This window comes from Amblyomma mixtum, chromosome 8 (assembly GCF_055824585.1).
Source record: "Amblyomma mixtum isolate Tamu chromosome 8, ASM5582458v1, whole genome shotgun sequence".
NCBI lineage: Eukaryota > Metazoa > Arthropoda > Arachnida > Ixodida > Ixodidae > Amblyomma > Amblyomma mixtum.
In genome coordinates, this window is record NC_143019.1 from 7,947,047 (window position 1) to 7,969,498 (window position 22,452).

Genomic DNA, 22,452 nt, shown 5'->3' on the forward strand with positions numbered 1-22,452 from the left:
CAGGTTCCAGCTAACCGCTATCAAAATACTACTAGAAGAGAACCAGGAAAGGTGAAATAAGCGGACGGAAGCGCATCGCAAGCGAAATGACATTCACACAATCAATTAAAGCAGTTATCAAAAAATAAATAATATGGCTCAAAGAACTTCTGTTATCATTCGATGATGCAGAAGTCTAAGTGTCATATACCTCTTTTTTCACTCACTATGTTATTTCGACATAAGTCAGCCGTGCGTTCATAAATGTATTACATAAGATAAGTGCATTACATGAGATAAGTGCATTACATAGTGGCACTTGCCGCTATGTACTGCCAGGTGATCTACAAAGACAACCTCCTGATTTTTGCGCTCCTAAAATTATTCAACTCGCTTTCATAAATAGAAGTGTTTCTACATCTCTCAGAAACTTGCTCAGTATTGGGTCTGCATGGCTAAAGTCTGAACGGAAGAGGTACTGCTGCACACATTATAAAGGCTACTTTGGCGAACTGTAGTAAGACAACACTGCTGTAATTGCACAAGAAACGTCAGCAGCAGAAACATACATTCCGAACAAGACGAGATGTTCTTTTTACATGCAAGCAAAAACTCACTAAAAGACAACAATGTCAGTCAAAAATTATATTGAGTACGCAGCATTTACCAATATGGAAAGACCACCATGAAAATTATGAACTCCATAACAACTATTAGCAATAAAAGTTCCTAGAAGATACGGAAACTCCGTCATATGAAGTGTTCGATGATAAATAAGCATAAAAGAGGCAAGAGCCTGCGTCGGTCATCTCGAAAGAGTTCTCTGGCGATCTGTGTCCTGCGGTCAGTGGCCTACTTGCGGTCAGCAAAGGCGGCGTTCCAATGTGGCACACGTTTTAGCGCAAATACGACACTGACATTATATATTCAAGGAAAAGCGGTAGATAAACCATGTCCTTTAAGAGACAATATAATGTTTCCGTACTAAACATTAACAGAACAAGAGACGTTTCGGCCGCTAAATGGCTCTTAAGAAACAGGCACCTCAGGGCTTGTGTTTCAATTAATGATTAAAAAGGCAGTGCTACGTTGAACGTATTAAAAAAAAGGCGACCACACAGGCGGACCCTTAAGAATACACAAAAGCATAAACTGAGTAAGAATAAGCAAAGAAGATGCTGGCCAAGAAAGCAAGGCCGAAGTAAAAACAGCAGAGATAAAAATGTAGCGCGCATGACAAAATACACAGCAGCCAACGTAGAAAAACTGCACTATGCATAGTTTTGACTCTATCACAGCAACCCAGGCACACGCACACGCACATTCATCAACGCGGTGTACATCATTGGTTGTTAAACATCTTGCAGGTGTTATTGGCCCTCATGGGACTCTCTGGCGGGCACTCAAACGCCAGGGCGAACTGGGTGTTCCAGAGAAGAGCGGAGTTGCAGGGCGAGCTGCGGGCGTCGCCCGTGCATAGCAGGTAGCAGAAGGAGACAAAGAACAGCTGCCATGGCGACATGGATCTCAGGCCGGTGAGCGGCAGAGGCCGCCAGAACTCGTAGCTCGCAGGATTATCCGGGCTGCCTGCCTTGCGGGCCTCGTAGACGATCGAAGCGGCCTCGGTGGCGCTCGCGATTGCCACGAGGTCACGTGACGGAGACTTTCCGCTCCGGGCCGTGCAGGCCGTGAACTTGGCGAAGGCCTCCGGCTCGCTGCCCTGGGTGGCCTGCTTCAGGTAGGACAGCACCGTGGCCCGTGCCAGGGACGTCACGAACGTGCCGTACCTGCAGCGTCGACGGTTGTGCTTACTGCGAATAGCTGAAGCGTGCTCATTTTACGCGCTAGCTTATGCAGCTTGTTCGGCCGAAAAGCCGTCGGCGTAGCAATAGTCGGCACTGCGTGTCGGAAATAATGGGGGCTGCGTAAAAAAAAAATCGCATCGTGGTAATTTTTGGCTCTAGTCACTGATTTGCGTGTGATAGGCGATGATGAGTTAATGAGATCACTGTAATTTGTTTATTACAGAAATTTAAAAAAATGAAAACAAGGTTTTATAGGTGTCAAAATGGTCAGAATGAAAAGCGAATGCTTGATTATGGTAATTAAGAAAATTCAGTGTGTAATTGATCAATTGATTAATTGAAACAAAAGAAAAAAATGAAAAAATGCGTTCATTTACACCACCACCACCTGCAACACGCTGTCGCGTTCCACTCTTAAAGGCGAAGCATGATCGTCCCACCATTTTGTTTTATGGCTGTCACGGTGATGCTGCTCAGTTAACGGAGTGTCCTCACAGCAGTAGTAATAGCAACAGCGTGACAGAAGTCAGTAGTTGTACTAGTAATATTATTATCATAATCAGTAATAATGCATCATCTGAACTAAAGACAGGCTTCATCAATGCAATGGAAACCGTTGAAAGTGATGCAGTTGCATTTGCTTAGAGTGCTTGTTTATTACCTCACGTTTTCCAGACATTTGCAGTAGCCTGTCAGGGTCAGTGTCAGGCAAAGTTCGTTAGTGTCTGTGCGTCTGGTAATGACTAGATGACATCCGCTCCGCATTTGTGTGGTGGTCCCGCTTCGATCGCCCAAAATTACTGCAATGTGGTGCCAAGGGGGCAGTCATGAAGGGAAAGGCGCAGTAATTGTCTCACGTCGGGGCGCGCACTTCAACCGCCCCGTAAGGTAGGAATGAAGCTAGCGAATGAGGGAAAGTGAAATGATCGCCGAAGTGACCGCCAGCCTAATATTATATTCCGTCCCGCAAGTTGTTGCCGTCATGTGTAACCGACGGGTGCGAGGCGATGGATTCCAGTGCTGTGCGGTTGGCTTGCAACCCAGGTGGAGGAGGAAAAACTTCATTAAAGTGAAGAAGAGCTGTGCGAGCTTATGGGTAGGTCCCTCATTCCAAGGCTCCACTAGCTTCAGCTGCCATGCGCATCTCTCGTATGAGGGCCCGTTGGTCCTCCAGGTGATCGGTGGTCAGCAGTGCCTCCCACCGCTCAGAAGACGTGTTTTCCGTCTGCATATTGTTCGGTTTGGCTCCACATCCCCACGAAATGGGGAGGAGTGTAGGGCGGGCCTGTCACCAGGGATAGGTGTCGGAGTATAATGTTGGGCGTATGATATGTAGTTATGGAGGTTTAGAAATGTGTTCTTCTGTATCTACCGCCAAGAGACGGCATCTGGGGTGTCTAATTTCCTATGAGGTGGGGGAAAGTGTCTCTTTTGAAGATGGTGAAACTCGAGGCGTTCGTTATGAGAAAAGCACACTAGATGAAGGACCACTCTTGATGAGTGACCTGCTCAATAGGATATACCTTTAAGACCCAGTCCTTTTGCTGTGCGATACAGTGCATGCGCAAGAACACCAAGTTGTCTACACTGATTCAGAGTCCCACACTACGGCGCCTCTTTCTCTCTCCAACTTTTCACAGACTCCATCTTTTCCGTCATGACGAAAATGTGTTGCTGAATGGACGTGCGACCATTAACGCAATTTTGCTTTCCTGAGATCCTCCTTTCCTTTACTCGGATTTTTCTTTACTGAGCGAGAGGTAGTGGGATTGTTACCCAGCACCTTCACCAACTCTAAGAGTGGGGTTGTGGCTCAGCTGAATCTGCAACAAACACGCGCCAACGGTTCAGCCAAGCGTTTGGGCTGCGAACGAGCTTCCCATCGCAAGGTCATCTTCTTTTTTATCATAGTTCACCACACTAAGTGAGCGTGGCTGCTACGCTACAACCCCTAAGACTCACTGGCCTGACTTTCGCACACTGTCGGCCCTGTTAACTGATCATCGCTCTCTTTTCATGTTTTGAAAAAGCAATGGAAGCAGCGACAGCGTCGAAAACGATACGAGGAAACAATAGGCTGACTTGAACTTAAAGGTGCAATTTTCGGGGCTAAAAAAACTGGCAGTGGCTTAGCTCGGCTATGCCAGGATATACGTAGCGAAAGCAGGCAAGCGACACAGCTGGCGAAGCGAGCGGAGGCGAGCGCTACAACGAGGCAAGCGGTGTGACGTCATACCAAACGGCGGCGACGGATCCGCGGCGAGGCGCGCGGTGTGACGTCATGCTAGATGGCGCGGCGAGCGCGCGGCGTCCGCCAGCTGCGGCGGTTGCTACGCAACGGCTCAAGGTCGGTCTCTGTGCCTCCTCGGAACACCGCCAAAGAGCGAAATCGCAAGTTCGTGGCCAATGTAGCTTTCGCTACAAAATAAAGAAACGGGTCACCTGATGTAGGCAGGGACGTCTGGCTCGTAGTACGGGAACATGATGGCCGTTGGAAGCATGGCCACATCCTTTCCCCGTACCGTCTGCTCGAAGGGCTCCTCTTTGGAGGACGCAAGCTCGTCAGTCAGGAAAAGGTGCCACACTGACTCCGCTGTACCACGCGCATTCACTGTCATGGTACGCACGTTCGCCACAATGTTGTCGCCGATGTCGCCCATACTGGCCATCACCTGCATCGTGAGGCAGCTAGGTGAATTGTTGTGAAGGTGCGAGGCTCATGCGCTGAGCCACCGCGTCCAGGCTAAGTGGAGGCCACGCCTGCGGCACTTGCGCTTGCGTATAAAAGTACGGGCACCAACAATACGAAAAGGTAGTTTCTGCATGCACACAAGCAGACATTCCTAATTAACAGTGATGGATGAGTTGCAGACCGTGCAAGTCAGCTTTCAAGTGTGTTGAAAATTCCTGTGCAATGGAGGTGGTGCTTAACTCTGGGGAACAATAATATGCAATGCTAGACCGTAAGCCCACGCAGATAGTACTAAGTGCCTGCACGCATAGGCCTCACGCCGATGAAGGACGCTGTTTTCCCAGCATTTCTCAGGACGACATTGCCCTTTTTATGCCCGAATTACGAAGCAAGTACAGAGGAAAATCATTACCTCCAAATTGTGCTAGATAATGTACCCAAATATGAAAGCCAATATCAAATTTTTGTGATCAGCGCTAAAGTTTAAGGATTCGGCTTTTTGTCATTTTGTCAATTAGCAAGAATGAGCGTTTGGTCCATTTTGTTCAGTTAGTACGAGTGTCTTGAGAGATTAAATAGAAAGCGTCAAACCAAATCGAAGACCAAGAGACCAAACAGTTTTTTTATCCACGTAATGCTGCTCTATATTTCCCTCAACACTTGGAAAGTAATGAGCGACTAGCAATAGTTGGAACCTGGCTGGAAGTAGCACATTCGTGCCCTCTTCTCCTTCAAACAACTTGTAGCGAAACATTAGGTCCGAAAAGCACTTGCGGCTAAGAATATATTTACCTCCCACTTCGTGACGTAGCTCAATGTAGCAATGAGTTCGTGGCATGCCAATGGTATGTGGTGAATTCGTGGCACTAGTAGATATGGGGGTAATCGGTGGGTGGTGCTTCGAGAGGCCGCACGACGAAGGTCGGGCGTGAAGGCTTGACTTGGACAGATTTACGATTCGGAGGGAGGGGTTATTAATACTGTTTTCTCAGTAAAAGAGTACTCTTCAGTTTTCACTTAAATTAATGACAACGCATTGAGCTATGGAAGGGAAAATGATAGGTATAACGTTAAGAGAGAAGAGGAGGGCGGAGTGGGTGAGGGAACAAACGCGGGTTATTGATATCCTAGCCGAAATCAGGAGGATGAAATGGGCTTGGGCAGGGCATGTAATTCGAAGGCAAGACGACCGCTGGTCCTTAAGGGTAACGGAGTGGATTCAAGGAAAAGGCGAGTGGTAAGGGGCGGCTGAAAGTTGGGTCGGTAGATGAGATTAAGACGTTTGCGGGGATACGGTGGCCGCGGCTGGCACAGGACAGGGTTCATTGGAGACACATGGGAGAGGCCTTTGCCCTGCAGTGGGCGTAGTCAAGCTGGTGATGATGATCCATGCAGTAATCATAATTTAAAGGCACCTAAGTTCCAATACGTATTTTAACATGACTAGGACATCAGGTACGCTGAAGCTACAGACAATCAGGCCACTATAGAACTCAAGCTGATTATTGGGCAATCCTTCGCCACAAACTTCGTGAGCGATGACAGTGTTCATCAAAAGCATTCGATTGTGGCTGAGTTCAGAATGACCATTGCTCTTGGCCTTGCTCTATTAAAAGATCACTAAGAAATAACTAGATAAGGCTATCGTGCCGTCAAGAACAACCCTGTAGTTCGGAAAAGCTGTCAAACGTGGTTCACAGCGGTCCACCGTGGTCCGGCCATCTCTCGCGCTCGAAAGAGAAAGGAATAAAGCCGCCTTTCAGGGGCCAATAACAATGAATATAGAAAACAAACCAGTCAAAGCCATGCGACGATATTTTTACATTTAGCACCTGTGATCGGGACTGCCTGAATATATCAGGACTGCCCCTCCCCATCTTGTACTAACCTTGAGCGTGTTATAGCGTAGTAATTGTTCCTCTTGTCTGCCTTCCTATCACATTCCTTTCATTACCGCCAATCGCCATTAACTATTTCCCTACGGCGACCATCGCCAGCCCGCAAACAATGAATGAGAACCCAAATTCAAAGTGCTAGCACGTCCTTCTTGAGCATGCTGCAATATATACCTTGAATGCAGAACAAGAGAATTGAATTTTATCTTCAGTTTGTCGCACTTCCTCGAGGCGGTGATTTTAAAACCTCTTTTCAAAACAGCGGGACCTAGAAGAGGGGAATGCCCGCTTCCGCCAGCGTGGCACGTGCTCTGAAGCCCGGCAAATGTCGTACGTCCACAGCTGGTTCTCTAAACCTCTTGGTACCAGTGACTCAAAGGATGGTGCCTCGTCAATCAACTTTAGTTCACAGATTTAAGCAAGCCCGAGGAACCAGCTGCGAACATCATTGGCAGCGCCTCCGACGGTTCCTCATCTGGCCCCTTTTTGCTATAGACTTAGCGCCCGTTTTGCGAAGGGTATTGACGCTACAGATCTCATCACAAGGATTTCCACATTTAGGTGGGATTAGAAACTGCCTGCGCTGCGAAGGGTACGCCAGGCTACTCCGCCCAGCAATAGAGCCTAAAGGGATCTCTTTCCAGCCGAAAAACGGTACGAACTACGACTTCGATTGTTGAGAAGTATCTGGCACTGGTAGAAAAAGATGTTTGATGAACCATATTTGAAAATTTTAGTTTCAGATAAAAGCATGCCTTTGCAAGTATTGTTAACATTGTATGCAAATAATTAGTTTCGCAACTAAAATTGGTTAATAACTGATAAAATACTTTAAAGACGCTGGTATTTTACAACGGCGTGTTTAACTGGCTTCATTTTGATGTATTTCAATATATTTTAAACTTCATTGACTTGAGACAAAAAGCAGTTACTCAAAGGCAAACCCATTACCCAAGAAATACTCAAACTTTTACCACGGCAGTGAAATAGTTCGGGTGCGCAAAGATGACGTGGCACTTTTTTGCAGCCGGCTCCTAGCTTTTTCTTCTGTTTTAATATTTGAAAATACACTTATCATCATTAATGAGGAGTATGGCAATGCGCAAGTTCAAGAGTTGGAGGAACAGTGTAGATTCGACCTAAAGGGAGAGGTTTAAGGGGTAGAAGAAAATACGGCTGCAGACGCAGTTCGGAAACTTATGGGTATAATGTGATCGCTGCTGGCACAGGATAGGGTTTACAAGAGGTCAGTGGAAGAGGATTTTGTCCTGCAGCGGACGTAAGATTATGACAGCACAAACTTGGCGCACAAATTATGACTAAACCGCGTGTGCAGCGCATGATTGCGTGGTTCGCTTATTAAGGCGAAAGCCTTTAATGGCTCATGCTCGCGGTGTCCGTCCATGCGCTGGAATCGTGCCAACTGTGGCCTCTCCTCCGCGCAGAGGCGCAACCTCCTCTCCTCCTTAGCAACCAGAGCGCCGGTGGGGGGCGCAGCTGTGCATAGCAACCGTGACGTCACACAGTAGTGGTAGAACGAGCGCGCGCGCGTCGATGGTGACAGCTGCACCGCCGCTCCTTCGCCAGACGTCTAGTTGCAGTTGAGTGAGCGAGACGCATGGCTTCGAGGCGGCCCAGTGATTCCGCGCCAAGCGGTTCGGGGAAGCGGCAGTGGGCTGACCACAAGGCTTTCGCCATGCACACTATAGAATTTCCGAAGTGTCTTCGGTAATTTTTTTAGCCAGTAAACTCAGCAGCAGTGCTCGTGCATGTGTTCGAGGTCGAGAGCTCTCACCAACGGCAGCTTGGCCGACACGGAGTTGAGAAGGAACTCGAGCATTCGGCCCAGGTCGTTCCAGTCGTAGGTGGCGTCTCTGAGCGTGCCGAAATAGGTGCGGCGCACGCTGCGTGCCATGAGCATCACGTCGTGGCGCACGTCTTCCGTGAAATGACGCTCGACCACGTACGTGATGGAGGCGACGCCAATGTGCCTCTTCAGCAGCCGGAAGCAGTACTCCTGCGAACGAGACGTCACGACACGTTTCGCTGATCTCGCTGATGTGCAAGGCGCATGCTTGGGCAGCCACCTTGGGCAGGTGGCAACTGCACTGAATTTGGCAATGGCGGGCAGTTTGCTCACAATCCAGGCGCAGGCTGCCACCTGCCAAGGTGGACAGGCTGTCACAATGTCGCGAGATCCCGTGACTTCTCTCAACCATTCAGGAAATTTCCCGGAGAATTTCAGATTTTAAGGCGAAAACCTTAAATGGCTCATACTGTCGTCCGTCCGTTAACAAAGCGTGTCACACGCGTTTGACTCGGGAACTAAAAAAGATAGAAGACGACCAATAGTTGCTTCAGATAGAGGAGGAAAAAATGAACCTAGAAGCGAATTTTGATGACTGTAGAGTAATTACTTAATTATTTATAGCAAAAATGTCGAAATTGCATCGAAATAGTGTGGACGTCGATATAGCCACGGGAATGGTGTGACGTCACATCCACCGAGAGTCATCACGACATACTGTGTTCTCGGCTTTCGCCTCTGAGCACTTTAGTTGCCAAAGTGTCCTCGCAATTTTTTGCAGTGCTCTCTGACTGCTCAAATAGGTCACGTGACCATCAATGCGTCATCAGTAGGGCCCGGAAATTTAGGCATTTGCCTAAACATGCCTATAAATGCCTAAACGGGGGATTTTTGCACTTGCCTGCCTTTTTGTCATTTTTTAGAAAATACTACCTATTGAACCGCATTTTTTTCCTATAAATGCCTAAATCAGGCACTTTGGTCCTCGGTGCCGTTCTTCAATTTTGAGACATCTGTTTATGTACGGTGAAAGGCGCGCGCCGATGCACGCACAAAAGGCGCGGGTCTCGCCGAACGTTTTTCTCGAATTGTAACTTGAACGCAGTGTAACGAAGTGTTTGTCTCGAAGGATAGAAAGAGACGAGTTTGGAAAGAGGCCTGACATACATTAGTGCAAACTTCTTAAAATTGACGGAAAGGATGACAAAGTTGGAAAGACTGGACTCTCAATAGATGAATCATTGAAGATAGTGGCAGAAGTACAGGCAGCAGCACTTCGGGGACTGGAAGGAAAGGGTGCTATTAACTTCATGTGATGTCGAAAGAAGCCTTTTAAAGTACAAAGCTATGCATAGCGAAAACCGAAGGAGTTTCAAGTTCGAAAACCTGAGAATGCGTTTTATTGCTTCAGTTGAGGACTGCATACGCTCCGTGCTTGACTTACAAATCTTGTACATATGAATAAAGAGTGTTATTCAAAGCGCCTATTTTTGCTTTGTAGAGCCTATTTCAATATTTTTTAGAGCCTAGATGCCTGCCTATTTCGGGGTTCTTTAGTGCCTAAATTTCCGGGCCCTAGTCATCAGTGACCCGGCCAATCTGAGAATTTCGCTGTGGAGGATCCGGGATTTATCCCTGAGACAACAGCTTAATTGCAATCGCATTAAAAATAAAAGCAACTAACCTTTCTATCAATTCCTTTGAGTTACTGGCCACACAAACGAGCGTCCCAGTGATGAATCTTGCACGCAACGTGTGAAGGCGAAGCATGTTCCTAACTAGCACCTGTAAGTTGGGCTGTTTAACCGCTCTCAACATCGGAACAGTGATTTGACAGACGGCCTTGAATTCGGGAGGTGCGGGTTTTGATCTTGGTGCCGCTGGGTGCTGACCGGTTTTCTGAAGGGTACAAGATTTTCCTTGGCCTGGCACTCGCCTTTCTCCGGGGCGGAATTCTAATAATGGGTCCTAGCCCCCCCCCCCTTCCCGTCGTGGAGAATATAAAAGCTCTTCAGCCATGGAGCTGCTCGGCGAAGCAGCCATTGCTCCATAAAAAATCGAATCGTCACCTTGTGTTCCTGGGCGAGATCCTTGCGGCCCGGAATGACGCCGTGCATGGCGAGGGCCAGGTCGCGACTGATGAGCGGCGCAACCTTCTTGACGACGTGCCATCCGAGTACGAGCTCGACGTCGTGAGGGTGGTTCAGGACCTGCCCCATGACCCACCAGAAGAGGTCGTGGTGGCTGGCGACCAGCCTGAGCTGGTTGTCCGGCCGAACATGGCCCGGCATCGTCTGAACCAGCTCCCGCTTTATTAAGTCCTCGGCTTCCGAAATGTTCAACTGGTCGTCTTGAAAGGAATCCTGCGCATCCCCGGATACGAGTAAAAGACACGAAAACGCACACTTAGCGAGCACCACATGAGCGATATTCTTCGTTAGCTCACCAGGCGCCCCTCATTATCTCGAATCAAAACTAAATTATTTTCCTAAACAGTATACTCAGTGTTCAAGAGATACAGTTCTCAGGTTTCTGACGCAGATATTCAATGGATAACCTTGCAGCGGAGACTTTGCCTTTCCTTGACTTGCTGATAAAATACAATAATAAGTTTGGCACTTGCAATCATTTGCCTGTTTGTATGGCGATTCATTTGCTCACTGTTGTTACTCTGCCCTAATGCCTGTTTTTCCGGTTTCGTCATGACCACGTTTTACAGCCTCACCTTCACCTTTATTATGGTATATTGTTTTACATTCCCCCATCTAGGTAGTCACCTCGCGTTTTATTCCATAACCTTCGCCTTTACTCTTGTTAACTGTTGCTTACCATTTTACCATTAGGTTGCCATAGCGCGCGTTTTTATTCCGGCACTTTCTTGCCTTCACTCAGGTTACTTTTAAGAGACAATGCGCCATATTTACATCTTTGTTTCCGTATTTTTGCTTTTTTTATATGAATTGTTGTGTGCAGCTATTTCAGATTCTCTTTCTGATTCACCTGGCCCCAAGTATTGTTACCAATAATTTTAGTAGCTTTCTCTCCCTTTTGTTTATCTGTACACCTGCGAGTGACAAAGGTGGTCGCGTGCCTGGGCTTACGCCTTGAATAGCCTGTGCTTTCGTTTCCTTCAGTAAACAGTTCCTTCAATGAGGAGTTTACGCCTTTGTTGTCGTATTGGTTTCTTCACCTTTCCTCGTCCTTTTACGCAGTTTCCCACCTTCCCTGACCATAAGAAGATCTCGAATTTCGTGTGGACGAAAAACAGATATACAGCGGCCACTACATAAAATTCCACTCATATTACCTATCAAACCACGAGTCTTCCGTCATCTCAACTCCTCTGTGAAGTGCGAAGGCCAGTCGCTCCAAGAAAAGCGACAGATGGAAGGAAAAAGCTGCGCTATTCGCCGATCATCAAATTCTCCCTAAAGGCACCGCACAACACAACGCTAACGAGGCAGGCGAAATACCAGCGTTCCTGGCTTCGCAAGGAAGTGGGCCTCGTATAATTTTTCCAGGGCCGTCATGGTGGTGAAGTTGACGGCTTCTTCGAAAGATGCCTTGGTCTGGTAGAACCCAACTCCCTCGTCTTTCGCCCGTTTCGTGGCGTTCTTCTTGCCGTCGAAGATGCGGCGGGCAGCAAGGTTGAAGAAGGCCTCGAGTGCTTTAGTGTCCATCTCCTTGATACGCATGAGTATCCCCATGGTGTACGGCGAGGGGTTGATCGTTACCTGTACGTAATACAAGCAAAGCTTAGTGAACCTCGCTCGTTGTTCGTCGATGCTCTCTGCTCTCTAATTCAAAGGGATACAAAAAGCATATCTCTTCTTGCGATTTATTCTCTGGAATATCGCGAAAGTCATAGCAGGCCTGATCAACATATGGAATTGGCTGACGCAGGTTTAAAAAATTGGCAGTGGCTTAGCTCGGCTATGCCAGGATATACGTAGCGAAAGCCAAGGCGAGCGCAATGACGAGGCAACCGGTGTGACGTCATACCAAACGGTGGCGGTGGCTCCGCGGCGAGGCGCGCGGTGTGACGTCATGCCAGATGGCGCGGCATCCGCCAGCTGCAGCGGTTGCTAGGCACCGGCTCAAGGTCGGTCTCTGTGCCTCCTCGAAGCACTGCCACAGCGAAATCGCAAGTTCGTGGCCAATGTAGCTTTTCGCTACAAAACCCCAGTATGCACCAGCTAAAATTTGCAAGATGGCAGCAAAATTACCCAGAGCGCTTCACTAAGGTTTCTTTCATAGTGCAGTCTATGGCAGGTGTTTGTGCGTTATGCCAAAAGCGCAGCTAGAGATCATTGCTGGTAAGCTGTTAAGTCAAGCAAACAGGCAATATGTTTTAAAGCATTGTTGGTAAGGCAGTATAGCCAACTTGAAGCTTGGCATCGAACTTCTTTGTACAGATCATATCACAGCCGACCACATTTTCAGCCCATCCCCACATGTCCACCGACCTGGACGACTTTACCAGACTCCTTGGGCACGACGAATTCGAGGAGGCTAGGCCAGCCCATCTTGGTCACCAGGAGTACCATGGCCGAGACCAGGTTCACCTTGCCAGCGGTGGGCACGGGCCAACCGATGCCAGCTTCAACAAGGCCAGCCACGACGGCGGCCATATTGTCCGCGCCGCCTTCGACCACGTCCTCGCAAGACTTGTAGAATCGCCAGCCCTTCTCAAAGGCATTCTGTCCAGCGGAGGAGAGGGAACCGTCGCGCGCCGGCGCGACCACTTCGTCGCGGTAACTATCCTTGGCAGCCTGCATGCGCCCGGCAGACACAGGAGGCGTTCTTCGTTTACTTTTCCGCAAGTGCAGCGTCTTTTCGGCTTACTTTAGCGTAAGCACAGATCCATTTAGCCGCCGCGGTGGCTCAGTGGCTATGGTGCTCGGCTGCTGGCCCGAAAGACGCGGGTTCGATCCCGGCCGCGGCGGCTGAATTTCTTTGGAGAAGAAATTCGAGGCCCGTGTACTGTGCGATGTCAGTGCACGTTAAAGAACCCCAGGTGGTCGAAATTTCCGGAGACCTCCACTACGGCGTCTCTCATAGCCTTAGTCGCTTTGGGACGTTAAACCCCATAAACCAAACCAAACCAAACCTTTAAGCCTATCCTGCTGCAGGCACAGCGGCCTTCAAAGTTCATCCATGCAGTGGAAGAGGACTAGCTCATGTAAGCGTTACAACTACAAAGTGCTTTGCCGATTTCCAGCAGGAGTACGTATGGCCTGTAACGGCATACGGTGAAATGAACCACCATGCCTTGGAGCTTTGGTGAAGTTTATGTAAGGTCCTGCTATACTCAGAACATAGCGCCAATCTTTCACGTTGCCGCCGTACCCCTCACTATCTACTTGCTGCTGTTTTTCACTTTCATTCTTTATTGGCCCAGAGTAGAAAAGTCTAATCCGGGCTATGGCGATTTTTACATTCCTTCGAAAATTATTGGAAACCACCACGCATGCGAAAGACACGGTTGCATCTTTGCCAATTACACGAATGACTGCTCAGTAAGTGGAAGACTGTTTTACATCATGAGTTGATTATAATCCGTGGACAAGACAAATTCCAGAACTGCACGATTTTTTTACAATACGGTGGCACGTTTTGACCCTTGTGAGCGATCTCGTGCAAAGGTGGGCAGGGAGGTTCGAGGAGAACGCCGACAGGAAATGGGCAACGTCGCTATCTTCGCAGTATAGAAAGACCTTTGTGGATCGTAATAAAGTGCACTGTGATGATGAGTTTCTGTGCGGCATTTTTAATCGCTACCCTTTTCACCCTCTCCGTCATCTCATCTCTTACGACGCCGTTGAGTAATCCGCCCGGATTGGTGCAGTTATGGCCCCTTTCCTTTGTACGTAACCTAACGCAACCACGTACGCTTCAGTGGAACAAGGCGTCAGCGCCCTCCACGCACGACGGGACGAGTGTCCACACGATCGAAGATCAACAGTGATGTGTTCTTTAAATACAGCATGAAGCAGAATTACATATAACAAGACTACGAAGAGAAGCATTAGTTGTCAGTGAGGACAGCGAACGTCAAATTGAGTGGGTGGTGGTGAAAGCATTTATTAGGATGGGACAGGAGGTGTGCTTGGATCAGCCCGTAAGGAACCGATCTTTACAAGCACTAGGTGGAGGTCCCTAGTTTGTGACCCCAGTGGCGGTGGATGCCGCCCGGGCGCGCCCGACAAAGGCTTGTTGGGTCTGTAAGACATGGCAACCAAGCAGGATCGTCTCCCAGTCCTCCCGGGTTGGGTTGGGGACGGGGGCAATAGCAGGGTCGGAGGGGCAGGACCGCACCATGTCATAGGTGTCTGAACACACCGCTCTATTGTGCGGGCAGCTGCCGCTAAAGGAGGGGTCTAAATGGTGTAGTGCTGACGGGCATAGCAATGTATTGGTGACAAGGCGCAGAAGGAGCCGCTCATCCGCCCTCTTCAGGCCTTTACATGGGCGGGGGTAAAGGCGATGACTATTTTGATAGTAGGTTGTGACATCTTTGAAGGTATAGACCGGATTAAAATTGGGTCGTTTTCTCCACCGCACCCGACCACATTGAGTCCGTGTTCGCACTCACACCAGCGGTAAATGCAACAAATTCGTTGATTTTTATGGGGATTTAACGTCTCAAAGCGACTTACGCTATGAGGGACGCCGTAGTGAAGGTCTCCGGTAATTTCGACCACCTGGGGTTATTTAACGTCCACTGACATCGCACACTACACGGGCCTCTAGAATTTCGCCTCCATTGAAATTCGACCACCGCGGCAGGGATTGAACCCAACGTATTTCGGGTCAGCAGCCGAGCGCCATAACCGCTGAGCCACCGCGGCGGCTTGCAACTAATTCGTGACTGCTTTTCTCGAAAGGTGTGGGCCTGTGGCAATGGAAGGTGACGGCGCCAAGTTTGTTTCAGCTGGTGAAATCAATGCTACTTCTTTGTTCTCATGCAAAGAATTGTTGAATTGGAGTTGCACTTTATAACCGCACTATATCCTTAGTGTTCTTTGTTGGTAGCTAAAGGGAAAGCAAATAGTTCTTATTAATGAGAGAGCGTTATATGGCTATCTACGCGTCATTAAAATATGTACGCAAATTTTGTCCGCACGTTCACCTCGTTGTATAAAGATATATTGAAAAAAGTTTGATTGCATTAGGTAGTGAGTGTAAGAATATCGCAAAGTTACGAATTTGGTTCATCCGGAGTAATTAATTAATTGAACTCCAAAACACGCTTAGACGCCGCAATAGCCATGGACGTCGATATAGGACTTGGACGTCAGAATAGCAAAGGCGTCGATATAGTATGTGGATGCTTTGCTTTCACATTGGTCCAGTGCGGGTCGCCGCAGTGATCTCAAAACAAAAATTAAAAAAAAACAAATTAAAAAGAACTAAAGAATGCAGGAAAAAATTGGCTGTGGTTCTGCTCTGGTCAAACCTGGAGTGACGCGATAGCTACTGCTGGCCGAGTGGAACTCGCTCAGTCGAATTGCGAAGTCAGTCTTTCGCCGCTCCGTTTGGCTGGGGGTTCCTTCATCTTCGTCCCTGGACGTGAATTCACTCTCTCCCCACTCCTCCCCCACTCGGTTTCGCCGGCACGCCGCGCCAAGGCCGCGCCGCCACAGCTGCTCCGCACCACGTGACCAACCACGTGACCAGCCGCGACACCGCCATGGTGGCCACGGCGCCTCCTCGCTGGTACAGTATTCTAGGCACTGTATCGCTGGAGCCTCGAAATGCTAGCGTAATGTAGGCGCGCGGCGCGCACACCAGATGCGTGCTCTGATGTCACTCCGCGCATGCGCACAACTGATGAGGTGGGCGGTGTCTGCTCCGCCGTCGGGTCAGTGGCGAGGTGCGCGACGTGAACATCGGCTGCGGGCTATGACGACACTCCGCGCATGCGCATAGCTGGCGGAGCGATGGTGCTACAGCTCAGCGCGCAGCCACACTGACCTCGCGAAGCGGCTGGCGTGTAGTGTAGATATCGCTACAAAAAAAGGACAAGGAAAGGCCCTCGCATTTCCGCTCTTAAGCAAAGTGGAATCCTGTAATTTTTCTGCCATTACCTCGGCCACAGACAGGCCCCTCGGGTGCGAGTAGCGTCCGCACACGTATCGGCCGAAGTCCTGGCACGGGTCCACGGATGTGTCCATGCTCTCGAGGAGGGCTTTGCTGTAGCGGCGGCATCCCGGCGTCTCGCAGACGGCCGGGGGTTTCCGCAGGAAATATCTTCCTGCTGCGATGCCCCCGGTGACAGCAACCGCAAAGACGAGGACGGCGCCAATGGCCGCGGCGAGCATGCCTCCTGTGGACCACTTGGCTCTAGCTTTGGGACGCCGAGACGGCGAGACGGAAGGCGACCTGCATGCATACGTTGGCGCTCATTCTGAGAGAAAATGCGCCCATAACATTCGCCTTTCTTCTCGCCGAAACTGGCGCTCATCAAACCTACGTCCCACACAGGTCGAGAATTCTTCGATATCAGTTTTATTTTTAAGGCAACTGAGAAATATTGTAAGGTAGTGTTACAGAAATATTTATGTTGTCGGTCCACTTCTGCAATGCGTGCAAAATCATTCTTTTAAGGATTTCTGTCGATCGTATCGAGTAAATAATACTGCCATAAAACACCGACGGAAACGATTTTGACGATAGCAAAACAATAGCAATAATAATGTCACTAGCAAAAAAAAAGTGAACGCCTACCGAGGGTTGAAAAAATTGCGTTCATAAACTATTTCCCGTTGAAAATTGCGCTTGTTCAGAATTTATGCTTATGCCCGCCTCGTTTCCGCCATCTAAGTAACACACAACACGAACAGCCTTTCGTAAAAGAAAAGAGACAAAGTGCTTTGCTTGTAAGCTGTGTAGTGGAGTTCTTGTACAATCCGTGGAGGTCCTCAGTATCGGAAAGAGAAAGGGCGAGAGGTTTTCTCACTTTCAAGAGTCTTGAAGCGCAGGTGTTATAACGAGCTGCAAGGAATTTGTGAAAATGAAACCCTTTCAAAATTCGCTACCGACAATTTGTGCACCGTATTTTCCGAAAGTAACCAGGCAATGGGGTTTACTTCTCGGCCGTACATTGGAGCCTTTACGGCACCGCTAAAGACTAAAAGGTACCGAAATGGGAGGACAGAGGTTCTCTTTAACATCACACAGATTTAGACACCTGTGGCCTCTCCTCCGCGCTGCGGCGCAACCTACTCCCCTCCTTAGCAACCGGCGGGCCGGTGGGGGGCGCAGCTGTGCATAGCAACCGTGACGTCACATAGTAGCGGTAGAATGAGCGCGCGCGTTGGCGGTGGCAGCTGCACCGCCGCTCCTTCGCCAGACGTCTCGTTGCAGTCGAGTGAGTGAGACATCTGGCCCCGAAGCAGCCCAGTGATTCCACTCCAAGCGGTTCGGGGAAGCGGCAGCGGGTTGACCACAAAGCTTTCGCCATGCACACTTTTGAATTTCCAAAGTGGGTTTCCGTAGTTTCCGTTCATGTGATGGTGTATTTCTCGCATTCTGCATATGTACGCTGTACCCTTCCTTGAGCGACGCTTTTCTGTTCATGCGCATTGTTTTTCTTCGTCTCTTTCCTTTACTTATGTAACGTTCTTGCTTTTTCGGGCTTTTTCCGGCATGTACTTTCGCTTATCACCGGTGTCTCATACAGTTCAATTAGAATTGTTTTGTTTATTTTCCTTGTACAAGCCGATCTGACTTTGTAAACAAAACATTTCTGTATTTTGATTTGTGCTGTTCTTATGCCGCTCTGCCATTATTTTATTTTTTTTTCTTCGCCCCTCTTCTTTTGTTTCTTGAATTTTTTGTACTCTGGGGAGCTGGGAACTAGTCAAGCTGAATTTTCAGCTTTTTTTCCCGCACTCCCTCACTTCATGAGTGAAATAAAGAATTTATTATTATTATATTATTTATTATTATTATTTTATTGCGAAAGCAATACTACGCCAGGTCTAACCGCTCGTCGCGTGGACCGCGGACACCCCTGCTCCTCGAGGAGCCGCCGCCGTGCATAACATTGAATAGGTTGGGGCAACCGAAAAGGAAATAAAAATAATAGGCCCCTGCCTGCACCGTTTACACACAACAGGCTTAACCCAATTGAAAAATAAAAGAGGAGGCCCGTGCATAACAGATGGAATGACGACAGCCTCTCCGTTGCTATGGCGATGCGTGACGTCAGATTGCTCTCCGCCGCCGCGCGCTCTCCGTCGCCTCGCCGACAGTCTCCCTCTCTGATGCGCAGTAGCGATTGCGCATCGCCATCTGCGTGGTTTGTGGTGTATATAAAATAGGCAGTGGCTTAGCTCTGCTATGCCAGGTTGGGAGGTGGTGGAGATATCGCGGCTTCGGCCGCTTATCTGTTATTATTGCGAAAGCAATACTAGTTGCACTTTGAGCCCGTCGCGTAGCGAGGCCGGTAGCTACCATATTAGCATATTGGATAGGATTGGATTGTATAACCGATGCATCACCACAAGTCTAACCACAAGCACCACCACAAGCTACACTACCAGCTGAACCATGTTTTCAACAGCGGACGCGGTTGTTGCTGCGACGCGCGCCTTTCTTCACTTCTTTCCTCTGGTCTTTTAATTCCCATCTATCTGCACGAGGCAGCGGTGGTGGCTCGGCTCGAGCCAGTAGGCAGGCCCGTGCAATTTCCTTTTCATCCTTCTCCCAGTCACAACAACAACACAACAACAGCTATGCCAGGATATACGTAGCCGGAGGTGAAGGCGAGGTGTCCACATCTCGGTGGACACCTGAACCAGAGCATAACTGCCGTCTTGGAATTGTGGACACCTCAACCATGCTTTAAGCTAAGTGGCGGTAGTGACAGGTGTGCGCTGCATGCGTTGGCGTTGACAACGTTGTGGAAGGACGGTGACAGAAACGCGGCGCTGAAGCCATAGGCCGTCGGCGTTCGTTGTGTTCATTGGCGTTGGCGTTGATCATGTTTTACACTCCGATCATATAGGAAAGGAAGTGGACATAATGGCTCACTGGGTCAGTGGACGCCTGAATTGTGCTTATAGGTACGTGGAGTGATGATGTGAGCTGCAGGCATTATAAGGTTGTGCCAGAAACGCGGCGCTGAAGCCATAGGCCATCGGCGTTCATTGTGTTCATGTGCGTTGGCGTTGTCAACGTTTTACACTCCAATCATTATAAGGAAAGGAAGGCGACCACGCGCGGCGAGTCACGTCAGCTGTGCTTAGTGACGTCACTTGCTCCTCGCACATTCGCAGTATGGTCGTGCAAGAGCACGCGAAATGGCGAGACTGTGGGCAATGTAACTCACGCAACAATATATGGCAACGCACAGATGTTGTTTTCGCAATCCTCCAGGTTTAACCAGAGCTAAGCCACAACCAATTTTATAGGTCAGTGGGCGCAAGCTGGCATCGCTGTACTGGAAGACCTCAATGATGTTCCCGGTCATGAAATTCCCCCGTAACACTACGGCAGAGCTTCAAATCTGGATCACTTGATAAAAAAGCATCATGCGAGAAACGCCGCGTTGACTGAGCGAACGCTTAACCGACCGACTGACGGACGGACGGACAGACATACGGATCAATTGCTTGATCGATCGACTGCAGGCTGATCGATCTCTCGGTTATTAAGATGTCGAGGAACAGCCGGACTTAACGCAATTACCCGACAACCGGCGACATTTCTCCAAACGGCGTCAGCAGCCCGGCAGGCGGCGATGCAGTGCCGTGCATGGGACTAGCAGGTGAAACCGGAGACAGGTAGCCTCCCGGTGACAAGACCTGCGGCATAGGCGATGAGAGTCCCGGCGACGCCGCGCCGCTCATGGCGGGTGAAAAGGAGGACGCCTGCCGCTGCAAGCCCGGGCTCAGCGCCAGGGGTGGACCCTGGGATGTCTTGACGCTATCCTCGGCCAGGCTAGGTGCCACGCGGGGCCGAGGTTTGCTCTTCTTCTCTGAGGCAGCCACCTTCTTCCGGATGTCATCGGCCACGCGGTGGTACTGGCCCTGGACAAGGAACACGGGTCGCAGCATTTTCAGCACAGAGAGGGCCTCAAACTGTATTCTGAGAGCTCATTGATTGCATTTAAGCTGCGAAACATCCCGGTGGTGGTGGTGAAAAACATTTATAACGCACCGGACAACACAAGCATTCAGATCTTGCAGGTTCGATGCTACAAAGCTCGCTCTAAGAAACACAGACAGGCTGCAAAACTTTCATGTAGCGGTTCTAGCGTCCTTGAAGTGAAAATTAGGTACTCTAGTTGCCTATCTCCCTCAGCGTGAACCATCTCTTTTTATATCCCAGTTTCAATTGACTTGTTCAGCCGCCGCGGTGGCTATAGTGGTTGTGGCGCTCGGCTGCTGACCCGAAAGACGCGGGTTGAATCCCGGCCGCGGCGGTCGAATTTCGATGAAGGCGAAATTCTAGATGCCCGTGTACTGTGTGGTGGCGGCGAAAAACTTTAATACTCAAAGAAAGTTTGAGGGTCAGAAAACCCCGCTGCATGGTCGTGTACTGTGTGGTGTCAGTGCACATTAAAACCACAGATGGTCAAAATTTCCGGAGCCCTTCACTACTGCGTCGCTCATAGCTTGAGTCGCTTTGGGACGTTAAACCCGATAAACCAAACCAAACAGTGTAGACTCACGAACGTGTATACCATGTAGACTCAAACTAACCTCAAACTGACTTGTTCGCGCGTCGTTTGACGCTGCCAGTACACAATGACTATACAACTGGCCCCACAATAAACAAGAAATGCTCGCTCACTTCAGCATGTTTCAGCTGCTTCTTCGATTTCATGGTGCCGGCCAAATGGCCTCTCAGAGCACTCGATCAGTTTCCCGGCCGAGGAACCTTTGCCAGTGCGGAGAAGCTCAGCAGGCCAGAGCACCCTCCAGGTTCTTTGAAGACTGAATCCTGCACATGAGAAACGGCATTTAGCAGCAGGAGCTTTGGTGTGGGCTTCACATCAGCTAAACATTTGTGGGATGTCGTTTCTGCTGAAGCACGAATCCCAACACAAAAACGTAACAACTGTTTATTCGATTAGCGGTGGCAGCGGACGAGCGTACCAACGTTACGCTCGTCTCGGTAGCGGAAGGAAAAAGCCGCCGTTCCGTGCAGCCTGTTTTTGTAGCCACCGTCGGCGACGCATGCCTCGGGTGACGCAGTGGTGGCGCTGTGTTTTATCGATAACGCAGTCCAGCGTGTGGCCGTGTTACGCTGGGCAGGATGAAAAAAAAAATCGGAGGCTGCGCGGAAATATGCGCAAAGTGTGTCGCCACAGATTTGTACCAGTCTGGCACTGTTCCGCAGAGATTCCTGTTCAACGCTCTTCCACCAGAATCACGCCGTGGTGCGCTTCCGACAAGCGTCTGTCACGTGATCAGCCGCATGATCATCCACGCTATCTACATTCGCCACCGTCGCGCCGCTATGCTTGCAATGTACGGAGTCCTTGCGTCGATGGGCGCATGCGCCCGGCCAGGATGGAAAAGAAAGTAAAGGGCGGTTATCAATGGGTGCTATTGTAATCACCCGACAGATCTGGAACATTCATTTACGGGGAGGTATTCGAAAAAATCAGCAGTCTAGCAAGAGAACTGCATGTCACCATTGGTAGGGAGGTGCAGGAAGTGGTAAGGGAGTAGGTCTACTTTGGGCAGGCAGTGACCGGTGATCCGGATCATGAGAGAGAAATAACTAGAATAAGAATGGGGTGGAGCGCATATGGCAGGTTCTCTCAGATCATGAATGGTAGCTTACCAATATCCCTGAAGAGAAAAGTATACAACAGCTGTATCCTACCGGTACTCACCTATGGGGCAGAAACGTGGAGGCTAATAAAGAGGGTTCAGCTTAAGTTAAGAACAACGCAGCGAGCTATGGAAAGGAAAATGATAGGTGTAACGTTAAGAGATCGAAAGCGGGCGGAGTGGGTGAGGGAACAAATGCGGGTTAATGACATCTTAGTTGAAATCAAGAGGAAAAAATGGGCTTGGGCAGGGCATGTAATGCGAAGGCAAGATAACCGCTGGTCCTTAAGGGTAACGGAGTGGATTCCAAGAGGAGGCAAGCGTGGCAGGGGACGGCAGAAAGTTAGGTGGACGGATGAGATTAAGAAGTTTGCGGCGATACGGTTGCCGCAACTGGCGAAGGACGGGGTTAATTGGCGAGTCATGGGAGAGGCCTGTGCCCTGCAGTGGGCGCAGTCAAGCTGATGATGACTCGAAAAAA

General features: G+C 49.4%; 2 protein-coding genes across 2 annotated transcripts in view; one reads left to right on the plus strand and one right to left on the minus strand.

Annotated features, from left to right (window-relative positions):
* Positions 1-1,321: 1,321 nt before the first annotated feature.
* On the minus strand, positions 1,322-21,124 carry LOC149331250 (uncharacterized). The gene is made up of 10 exons (XM_089556422.1): positions 20,983-21,124; positions 19,881-20,216; positions 17,407-17,410; positions 16,269-16,582; positions 12,645-12,950; positions 11,652-11,912; positions 10,248-10,541; positions 8,167-8,388; positions 4,227-4,456; positions 1,322-1,766 (listed from the first exon to the last, which is right to left on the minus strand). The coding sequence occupies exons 1-10, from the start codon at positions 21,013-21,015 to the stop codon at positions 1,322-1,324; spliced, it is 2,445 nt and encodes an 814-aa protein (XP_089412548.1). The 5' UTR covers positions 21,016-21,124.
* The window catches only part of LOC149331251 (ipis-1-like), a 36,891-nt gene continuing 15,894 nt past the window's right edge, over positions 1,456-22,452 (plus strand). The window contains exon 1 of the mRNA XM_089556423.1: positions 1,456-1,717. The gene's annotated coding sequence lies outside the window, so the exon portion shown is untranslated. The remainder of the gene's footprint in view (positions 1,718-22,452) is intronic.

What these genes read in the sequence shown, in the direction of transcription:
- LOC149331250 (XM_089556422.1), bottom strand. Translation starts at nt 21,015, where the DNA reads ATGAAATCGAAGAAGCAGCTGAAACATGCTGAA. An exon ending in AGTCTGGTAAAGTCGTCCAG is followed by an intron (nt 11,913 to 12,644) that starts GTCGGTGGACAT and finishes TATTACGTACAG; the next exon opens with GTAACGATCAACCCCTCGCC. An exon ending in GACGTCCCTGCCTACATCAG is followed by an intron (nt 1,767 to 4,226) that starts GTGACCCGTTTC and finishes TCGACGCTGCAG; the next exon opens with GTACGGCACGTTCGTGACGT.